At 50.8% G+C, this 10521-nt stretch overlaps 1 protein-coding gene across 1 annotated transcript; it reads right to left on the reverse strand.

Moving 5' to 3' along the window:
- Positions 1–5092: 5092 nt before the first annotated feature.
- Positions 5093–8655, reverse strand: RDH16 (retinol dehydrogenase 16). The gene is made up of 4 exons (XM_054580227.1): positions 8313–8655; positions 6905–7163; positions 5863–6026; positions 5093–5310 (listed from the first exon to the last, which is right to left on the reverse strand). Exons 1-4 carry the CDS (start codon positions 8623–8625, stop codon positions 5093–5095), a joined length of 954 nt encoding a protein of 317 aa, XP_054436202.1. The 5' UTR covers positions 8626–8655.
- Positions 8656–10521: the final 1866 nt, after the last annotated feature.

The raw sequence follows: 10521 nt of genomic DNA on the forward strand, positions 1-10521 counted from the left end.
CAAAGTGATTCTAAGGTTTGGGGCTGATAGCAGGTAAAACTGCAGGCAGCAAGAGTAATAGGAGGCGGGACACTTTGGACACAGGGAGGGAAGGCCAGAGAAGAGAGAGTTCTGATATGAATATCAATGAGATCAGGTCATGAGGATGGGTCATGAGATCTCTGGGCAGCTGCAGAAAGGGCTAGGGCTGAGTCCTTGGCACTGAGAGGAAATGACATATGAGAGGAGCAGAAGACTGGGGCCAGGCAGATGCTTGGAAAGTTCTCAGGGTCGGGACTTGGAAGGGAGGGAGAGATTCCAGGCAATGGAGCAAAGAACTCACAGAGAAGTAGGAGGGAAGCTGGTCAAGACAAGGAAGTAAGGATGTGAGTCATGAGGGCCCACACCCAGGACTGAGTAAGATGCAGGCACAGAAAGATGCTAGAGTCTACAGTGGTTCTTTGGATAAACTCCTAGGACCACCATTCCTCAGGATGAACCTGGGCACCAGCTCATCCCCATGGACACAGGGCCAACTGCCCATACTTTCCATGGCTAGAAGGTCTGACGCAAAGGTCGCTAGAGTGAAGGGACAAAAATGCATCTCTGTGCTCCACTGTCTACCAAGGTTGGTCAGCTCCCGACTCAGTTAAAGCTGGTGTCTCTTGGAAAAGGACATAGAGCTTGGCTGCTCTATACCAAGGTTTGGGGGGGTCAGATCATGGACCCACCTTTGGGGAACAAACCCAAAGCGTGTATGGGAAGTGACAGAAGCAGACCTTATCTACTTCATAACCATTCCAAGGCACAACGCCTCTTACACTGGATCTAGGGGGTATTTCCCCACTCTGCCTCCTGGGTGAGTGGACAGGGAAGTGTTGGCTGGGAGATGTCAGATAATTTCATTTGAGGGCTGAGCAAACTCAGGAGTAACCCAGTTTTTGAGAAGACAAGTGAGACCCAGGGGCTGCCTCTGAAGCTTGAAAAGGATGACTTGGGACTGCCCCAACACAGGCCTGGGCCTCGCTCATCATCTTATGGGCCTCTCTGTTGACTACTGGCTAAAGCAGTGTTCCCCTGGGCTCAAACTCCTGACATCGCAAAACTCAGGCCATGGACTGGAGGCCTGGAGTGCTGCAGGACCACACAGAAGGCTCTTTTCCTACTGTTGGGAATGCCACCCAGTCTCAGCTGACAGGCCAACCTTCCGAGTCGGCACCTGAGGCTGATGGGTCAGTCTGGTCATTGCCCTGCACACCTCTCCCTCTATCCACAGGTATCTCCAGTGGAGAGGAGACTTCACCTCCCGCAGGCCATTTCCATCTTTTGGGAGGGGGAGACTGGCCAGGGCCAAGGCACACTCCGAGGATGTAAACAGAGGCAGAGAAGATGGGGCTGAGCCCCCTCCCAGTGTTTACTCTTTCCCAAAAGTGGATTCGGGCCCATGAGGCTCAGGGCTTTGAGAAGCTGCTCAGACAACAGAGCATACATTATGTGCTACTGGGTCCCTGTTCCTCAACTTCAAAACCAGGTTCTTCCCTCCTAATAGCCTCAGAGTGCTGGGAGAAGCCTGGGGCAGAGGTAAGGAGGCGGGTAAACTACGTGACCCTAGAGACTGGACAGCTCACTCCTTCCATCTTACTTTCCTCCCCATAAAGCGTCAACCCTCATATAGCACCGCAATTAGACCTTCCATGCAACTCAGTCTTGGCTTCACAGGGCCTTGGCAGAACTTGGGGAGCTCCAGTTGACCACAGCACCCATCAGGAAGGTGGGCACATAGCTAATGGGGAAGTAGGTGAGCTTGGCTTCTCAGGTGCGCTCAGGTACACTCCATGCAGTTCATCACCAAGGCTAAATTCAACTTGCGTTTTTTCAAAAGGTTTTTATTTATTTTCATTGACGTCTTTCAGAATGAGAAAGGATCCTCACATACTTCCCCATCCCTCCTTTCCATTTCATGGCTCTAATTTGGAAAGAAAATTTCAAAAAACTCCCTCTCTGGCTTCGGTTTCTTCCTCAGCATAATAAAGGCTTTACATGGCCCAGCAGTCTCCCAGCCTAACAAACCTAAACTCTTTCTTTAGGTTACTAGTTGACCACACGGAAAGCACGGGTATGAAGCCAAAGTCTGCACTGTGTGGGTGAGTTGGCCAGAAGAGTGACCCTAGGACGGTAGGCGGTTCTAATGATGAACCTGCGCTTCCAGAAAACGGTTCACTTCTCTCCTCATGGTCCAAAGCTCACTCACTGAACTAGAAACTTCTCCCCATAGATCTCCTCGACCTCGGGGCTGGCTCCTCGGAGCCCTAAGAGAACATCTCAGGACTGCTCATGTTGGCATCGAAGCAATGGGGTTTCGTGATAGCTGCCTTCGCCCCAAAGTGGGAGAGCTCCCTCCCGTAGGGCACACAGGCAGAGGGACAAGGACTCCGGAGGTCTTGGGAAACAAAGAAACAGAATACAATCCCAAAGCAGATTGGGGTAAGATAAGTTTTAAAGCTTGGGGAGTTGTGAAGTACAGCAACGGGGGGAGAAAAATTCCGCAGATGAAATAGTTTCTGTAGAGTTAAAATAGTTATCTATATATTTTACATGCATGTAAAGCTAGAGCTAATTAGACTTATTAGCTCTAAATCCTACCTATTCTGCTGCAAAGCACCAGTTAAATGCTATCTCCTCCTATTTCCCCTTACATTCTATCAATCTCCAGTTTTCCCTTTTTACCTCCTCCAGACTCTTCAGTCACCTCCCTCCCCTCTGCTGCTCTAGTCAACTCCCTGGCAATCTGTCCTCTAAGGAGCATCTCCCTGCCTGCTGTCTCAGGCCCCCACACTCAGAGCCATCCTCTACCCTCTCGCCAGTGGGGCCGGAGGCTGATGTGACAAAGCGGCTCCCCCGATTTAATCTTTTCCATGATGTCGTGCTGCCTCCGACAGCACAAAAGTTCGCAGCCTGTCCAGGGCTCACCCCGCTTCCTGAGCCCACCGTGCCCACTTTCCCAGCACCTTCCCGCCAGGCCAGGCCGAGGTGTTTATCCCTGGAGGGCCACGCGTCATAAGCAGTCAGTCATGACTCATGCTTACTCCCCACACTCAGGAAGCCTTCCCACCCCACCTGGTCAGGTTGCCAGGTTCACAAGTTCAGTTCTTCAACCCTCAGCTCAGACCCCTCCCTAAATCCTCCCTCATTCCACTGGCTACCACGGCCACCATGGCTAACACGGTCACAATCATCACAAGCAGTGGCCATACCATTTCTGTATCTCTTGTCCCTTTCTCAGCAGTCAGAGTTTATAGCTCAAGGAACAAAACTTGTTAACCTCAGACATTAATTGTGCACTCACAGAAGTACCCAAAAGATCTGTAGAATTGAGTCGAATACTCTATCCTCAGCTGAAGGGCTCCCAAAAACTAAATAACATAGGGGTTAAGGACACAGGCTCTGCAGCCAAGTTATCTGGATTCCAATTCTGCCTCACTCACTTCACAACTGTGGGCCTCCCTCCAGGGCATGAAGGGGTTGAATCAAATTTTATAAACCTGAGACCCATTTCAATCCCCCAAAGATAAAAATGTACTTCCTAATGAATGCCTGGCACAAAGCAAGGCAGAGGAGTCTGGAAGGAAGGATCTCTGATGTTGTGCAACATGAAATCCCTGGAAAAGCCCCCACCGAAAGCACAGGAGCGGGAGGACCAAGGGGGGCCTCTGTCCCAGTCCATTACCTGAGGGAGTTCGAGACGGCCTTGATGCTGTACTTGCAGACACAGCAGCCACCACCATACATGGACACACAAACCAGGACACTGGAGATGTTGACCTCTTGGCCCTTGCTTTCCTCACCAGGGGCAGCAGACTCAGGGTCACCGTGATCACCCCAAACAGGTTTACACTGAGCATCTTAATGAAGTCCTGTTTGGTGAGCCAATCATACAGTGCCGTGGGCATGGAGATGCCAACGTTATTCATCAGGGCCCAGAGTCCTGGGCACAGCGGGGGTAGGAGAGCAACATTGTGCTGTGACCCTATAGTGAGGACACATGTGTGGTTCAATTTACATTACAATTAAGTTTCTTTTATTGAGTCAACAACAGTGTGGTACATGGTATAAGGGAAGATGTGCAGGAGAAGAAATGGGAATGTGGTGGTTACAGGGTGTCAGGGCTTGCAAACACATCGAGCCACTGGATGGCAAGGATGCTCCTTCTCATTTTTCCACTCTTCAGTGCCTGGCATGCAATAGGCAATAAATCCATCTTTGTTAAGTGCATGTACAGAGTTTGAGATAACAGAGTAATATTCAACAGTGTCTTGTAGCACAGAGACATAGGTAGGTAGAGAGTACTGAGTAAGAGGCAGAAATAAAGGGAAAACTAGAAAAAATAAAAGAAACAGGAAAAAAAGAAATGAGGAAAAGAAAACTGTGAATAATTGCTTTCCACATCTTGTTTGGGAAGGACACACTTGATAACCCAGGATTAGGGTAAATAGAGACAAGCTTGCATTGAACATCAAGACACTAGCTTTGAAAAAACCTGCATTAATCCTAAGGCGCTATCTGCTCAGGAAGCCAAGTTCACCTTCTCTGATGCGAAATCCCCAATTTCACCCTGGAGTGAATGCCCAGGGCAGGCTTTGGGGAGAGGTGCAGAGACCTCATGCCACACCCTGGTGTAGACGGCACCCCTGGCTCCAGGAAGTCTCAGTGTCTCCTTTCACCCTCCCCAAAGGCCATCCTTGACACCTCCCACTACATCCCCAGCCCACTCAGCTTTCAGGAAACCTCTCTGGAAGAGACAGAGGGAAAAGACACAGCAAGGGTCAGCAGGGGCAGGGTGGTCAGCCAGTTGAAGATGGTAAGGGAGGTGGGGGCAGCCGAGTTTAACCTTGGGGAGATTAGGAAAAGAACAAGGTCCTGCAATGTTAGTCCCTGCTCTGCCCAGAAAACTTCCCTGGCCTTAAAGAAATGCATATTCTTTGATTTAATTATTTAATTTTACTTAATAACATTACTGAGAATGGGAACAAAATGCACCATGCTTCTCTCCACAGACGCATCCCTTCCCTTGCACAGTACCCAACTCTGCCTGATTATGCGCCACAGCCTGGGGTCACTGGGCCCTGGTTGGCCTCAGCTTGTTCCAGCTGAACATGGCATCTGCCAGGAAGGTTGGCATGTAGCTCATGGGAAGGTAGATGAGCTTGGCCTCCCAGCCAGCTGAGTATCGGGTGCGGGGATGGCAGGCAGTCAGGGCATGTTCCATGCAGTCCGTCACCAGGGACAGATCCTTTGTGCACATTCTGTCCAACGATGCCATTGTTTTCAGGCCTGTCCAGAAAGAGAAAGAATCCAGATGTATTCCCACCTCCAACCACTCCCACATTAAGATCAATTTATAGAATGAGTTTCCAGAATTCCTGGCCCTCTACACTAAATCCACCCAAATTCCTTAGAGAGTGTCTCACTCCTACCCCAGGTACACCTATTTCACACTAAGCCACCTTTGGCTTTATTCCTGGGACTATCTGGAACACATAATCTGAAGGTATCTACACACACTAAATATCTAAGTACCTAAAAGCCAGCTGCTCTAGCACTAGCTAGGGAGTTTATGGGTATCTTTTCTCTCTGGCTTTCATTTCCTCCTCAACACAATGAGAAGTTCACATAAGACACTGGGGCCAGGTCTAACAAGCCTGGATCCCTTCCTGAGGTTGCCAGTTGACCACATGGGACTATGGAGATGGAACTAAAGGTCCCCTGTTTGTGGGAGAGTCAGGGCACAAAGGCTGGACCTGAGACTGTAGGCGGTACAGATTATAAACCAGGTTTCCAGAAAGTGGTTCGCTGCTACCCCCGTGACCCTCACAGCTCACTCACTGGCTGCGAGGAACTTCTCCCCATAGGCCTTCTTGACCTCTGGGCTGGCCTGGTCCCATGACTCCTGGAAGCTCCTGGAAATCATCTCAGAACTGGATACAAAGGTCTTGAAGAAACCAGGCTCGATAATTGCCACTTTCACCCCGAACTGGGAGAGCTCCCTCCTGCAAGGCACACAGGCAGAGGGACAAGGACTTCAGGGACTTATAAAAACACATAAACACACATACACAAAACATCCAGGAAAAAAAAACAACCATTAAACCATCAATATAGGATTGCAGCAGATTAAGCTCAGAAGTCTGGGGAGCTGTGAAGTGCAGCAACCAGGGGGAGAAAACCTATGATGATGGTATTGCCTTTCTATACATTTTGAGTGTTTTTACAAATATTTGAAATACATGTGTTTATAGCTCTAATTCCTACCAATTGTGCGAAAGGCACCACTTTTTCATTGTTATCTCCTCATATCCCTGTCATACCCAATGGATCACCAGGCTGTGCCCATTTTATTGTTCCCATTCTCCTAAATCCCCTCCCTCTTCTCCCCCACCCAGGTCAACCTCCAGGCCCTCTGTCCTCTGGGAGCATCTGTCTGCCTGTGGCCTCAGCTCCCCCACATCATAGCCATCCTCAGCCCTGCAGCCAGTGCAGTCTCTCCAGCTGATGTGACGGAGAAGCTCCCTGAATAAAGTGCCTCCCTGAGGCTTCACTGCCAACGGAGCTCCCGGCACCCAAGTATCATAGCAATTATGTACAGGAAGGGGCTGCACAGCTGAATTAACACCGGTTCCAAGTCTGCCCCAGGTGCCCTCTGACCCTGGCGCGGACAGCTTGAATCAAACTCTACTGCCCTGGGGCCCATCCTGACCCCCAGAAGATAAGTAGGTGCTTATCAATGAATGTCTGGCACAAAGCAAGACAGGAGGATGTGGAAGGTAGAGGCTCTGAGGCTGTGTGAAATCGACAAACCCCTGGACAAGGCTCCCCGGCAGCACAGAAGCAGGAGGACTGAGGGGGAGACTCTGTCCCAGTCCGGTACCTGAGGGAGTCCGAGAAGGCCTCGACGCCGTACTTAGAGATGCAGTAGCCCCCGCCAGTCAAGGCGACACGACCGCAGATGCTGGAGACATTGACCACACGGCCTCTCGCCTTCCTCACCAGGGGCAGCAGACCCAGGGTCACTTCGATCACCCCCAATAGGTTCACATTGAGAATCTTCACAAAGACCTGTTTGGTCAGCCATCCATTGGGTGCCAGGGGCGTGGAGATGCCAGTGTTATTCACCAGGCCCCAGAGTCCTGGGCACACAGAGCAGAGAGAGCAACACTATGCTGAGACCATGCTGTGAGGACGCAGCTGTGGTTCCAACTCACCTTCCAAGCCAGTGAAGACAGGGTGCGGAGGCAGCCAGGGGAGTGGGTGGAACAGATGGCCACGTGCCGCCAGCAGGGCTGAGGGCAGTGCCCACCCTGTAAGCTGTTGGTGACAGAGAGTGTGCCTTTCTCCTAATTTAGTCCTTGTGTCCAGCCCCCTGCCTCATAGAGGAGATTGGTGAGGCCGGACTGATGCTTGGGAAATCTAGGGAGTCCACGGTGTGCGTCACAGAGAGTCGTGTGTGGGTTTCACGTATAGGTGCTGTCCTTGCAGGCGTTAAAATGTTCACCCACATTTTGAGATTTCTAGGGAGTTTCCTTAGTGAGTGTTCAATGTCTGTCTATGAGGGAAAGAGAGAGACACAGACTGTTATCTGTGTTAGAATGTTAACGGTACTTATTTTTAGGTAGTGAGATTTGAGGTGAGGGTTTTATTAATCCCTGTACTTTTCTGTATTTTCCACATTGATCATGTTTTACATTCATACTCAGATAAAGGAAAATGATGTTCTTTTCCTCCCCATAACGAGACAGGCACAACTGCAGTTTAGGAAAGAGAGAGAGAGGAAGTGACCCCACACCAATTTCCTGACCTTTCTTCGGTAAGTCCTGACAGTTCGCTGGTCAGACCATTAGGAGTCACTGGCATGAAGATACTAATGCGCTGAGAACAGGGGCCCGGCTCCAGTGCTGTCCCCCGGCCACCCCTTTAAGCCTCAAACTAGTGCCCTCTTCTCCACCCCTCCCCCAGAAAGTGGGCTTTATCTCCCCAAGGCACTCAGTATCTAGAAATCCAGAACCTCTGCTGAGAGAGGAGAAGACACCATAGACAGGATTCTTCCAGGACAAATTCTCATCAGCTCAAACTCTCCCCCAAAGTGCAGAGCTCCAAGGTTGGGAGATACAGGGGGCCGTGGAAAGAGGAAAAGACTTGGCTGGTAAGCTGGTCGAGGTGAAGAAAGCTAGTATCACTCAAACCCCAGAAATCACACTGGGAAACTTTCCCAGGTCGCAGACAAGCAGTCTTCCCTTCACCGAGAGAGAAGAAACAGACTTGAGAAATCTGTGTGGTACCTCTGTCTCCAACACGCTCTGTCACCCACCGGGTGACCGCAACGATGCTCTCTGTCTTGGTGACGTCCAGGGTCACTGTCTCCAGCCTGTCTGATGTCTGGCCCCTCAGCTGCTCTGCCCCCTTCTCTGTCAGACATGCAGCCAGCACCCTTAAGCCTCGCAGGTCCAGCTGCCTGGCCAGCAGGTTCCCGAAGCCTGAGTCACAGCCCGTGATGAAGACATACTTGTCTTGGAGATGACTCACCACCTGCCTCTCCCGGTACCAGCGCAGAAGGTAGTACAGGCCCACAAGGGCCCCCAGGTACAGCCACATGGCTTTGCAGGAGACAGGCAGGCAGGCAAGAGTGAAATAAGAATGTGGCCAGTGTTCAGTCAGGAGGGCCTAAGGACACAGGGTATAAGTCACCAAACCCAGGCTTCCAGCATGGAGTCAGGTTTTTCCTGTTCACTGTTTTTGGTATTATTGACTCTGGCCCCAACTCCTTGATCTTTGGTAACCTCACATCATTTTTAATAGACAACCCCTTCACCTGAGGATAATTTTCTCAACCACCTTCTCCTGGTCCTCCTACTCCTCCCTCTTTGCCTCCACCCACCTCTCCCCGCATCTACCTTCCCTAAATTGGAGACCTCTATGTTCATGATCTCATGGTGCAGAACTGTCTTCTTACTTTTGCCTGCTCAACTCTGGAACCCTTGTCTCCATGACCTGCTAGAGATTCTCACAAAGAGGACACATTATGAATCGAGACACACATGGGTTCAAAACCCAGCTCTGCTCCAGCCGTTGTGATCTTGGCCACTGGCATAGCCTCTGAGTCTCTTCATATGGCTCAGCTCAGAATTCATTCTTGAGAAAAATAAGTTTTGTCAGTTTCCAGAGTTAGAAGAAGGAAAAGAGTATAAAGTTCCCCTCCTGACATAGTAACACTCAGTGGCAGAAAATGGCGGTGTCTGAGCTTGAAGATGAGGAAGGGAGAAGGGACTGGGGGGGACTCACTCAGTGAAGTTTCTCCTGGTGCCTGGGAGGGTTGGAAGAAAGGAAGGACCTATGAAAAATGGGTCTAACCATTGTTACCCTCCCACTGCGTGAAGATTCTTGCCCCCAGCCCTGGTGCCTGGTTGCATGGCCTCCGCCCACCATGTGCTGTGGCTCTTCCCTGCCAGCCATGCAGGCAGAGTCCAGACCCAGACACGGGCTCTGAGGGCAGAAATGACCAACTTGAAACGAAGTCAAGGATGGGTCCTTAACTTCACTATCAGGGAGGGCTGTGTACCCCAGTAACTGCGAGTGTCTCATTTCAGGCTGTATCAGGGTGGTTACGGGAACGGGGAGGGGAAGGGAGCTGCCCCCTCAGGAGACTAAAGGAAGGACTGGAGACTGGAACCCAAAACGGCCGTCCCTGCGGGCCTTCAGACTGAGTTGGCGGAAACCATTTCCTAGAAAGGGATGGAACGAAGCTGGGGGTGAGGCAGCTTCTTCGTGGCGCCCCTATGGCATTGACCCAATTGAGCCTGGGCCCTGCTCACGTGCCCGGAAATGACCAGACCCCCTCCTCAGGAAAAGAGCCCTGGGAGGCTGGCGAGGCTGGCGGAGGCTCGCAGGGGCTTTGAGGTTGGGTTACACGGGACCTCTTTGCCGATGCAGTTCTCCCTCCAGCAAGGCCCTTCAGTTGTAGCCGTGGTGGAGCCAGACAGTAGAGCATCAGTGGTCTCTGTCCTTCCGAAAGTACAATCTCAGATCGGAGACCTAACCCATCCATGGCTCCCTGACCTTCTGGAGAGGATTTCTGGAGGTCCCAAACCTCTTGAACACCTTTCTCTGAGCATTACAGAATGGCTCAATGATCATTGTTTTGGGGGAAGAGAAATGACAGAAATCCAGATGCTCCGGGTTAAGCCTGAAGCAGTGGTTCCATTTTAATGGAGCAACAGGAACTCTGCCAGAGTGCGCAGAAACCAGAACACTGACCGGAGCCTCTGAGGGAAGGGGCTGTTTCACCATGTTTACGTTTCCAGCACCTGGCAGTGCCTAGCATGTAACAGAGACACATGAATGATGAAGTAGATGGCACTGCAATATCCTGCTTCATTCTGCATTTTCACATGTATTTCTTACATTGTCTGACAATATGAGATTCCCAAAAGCCTCCATTTCCCTCATGTTTATAATGAGGGGGGTAAATCAAGATGGCTTCAGTGAGTGCTC

Source organism: Pteronotus mesoamericanus, unplaced genomic scaffold (assembly GCF_021234165.1).
Source record: "Pteronotus mesoamericanus isolate MK-2021 breed Mesoamerican mustached bat unplaced genomic scaffold, CSHL_Meso_final contig_56, whole genome shotgun sequence".
Lineage (NCBI taxonomy): Eukaryota > Metazoa > Chordata > Mammalia > Chiroptera > Mormoopidae > Pteronotus > Pteronotus mesoamericanus.

Coding starts and splice junctions, on each gene's coding strand:
- RDH16 (XM_054580227.1), bottom strand. CDS start 8,625: ATGTGGCTGTACCTGGGGGCCCTTGTGGGCCTGTACTACCTTCTGCGC. Junction 6,027..6,904: donor GCCTTCTCGGACTCCCTCAG/GTACCGGACTGG, acceptor TGTGCCTTGCAG/GAGGGAGCTCTCCCAGTTCG. Junction 5,311..5,862: donor GGAGAAGTTCCTCGCAGCCA/GTGAGTGAGCTG, acceptor CTTTCTGGACAG/GCCTGAAAACAATGGCATCG.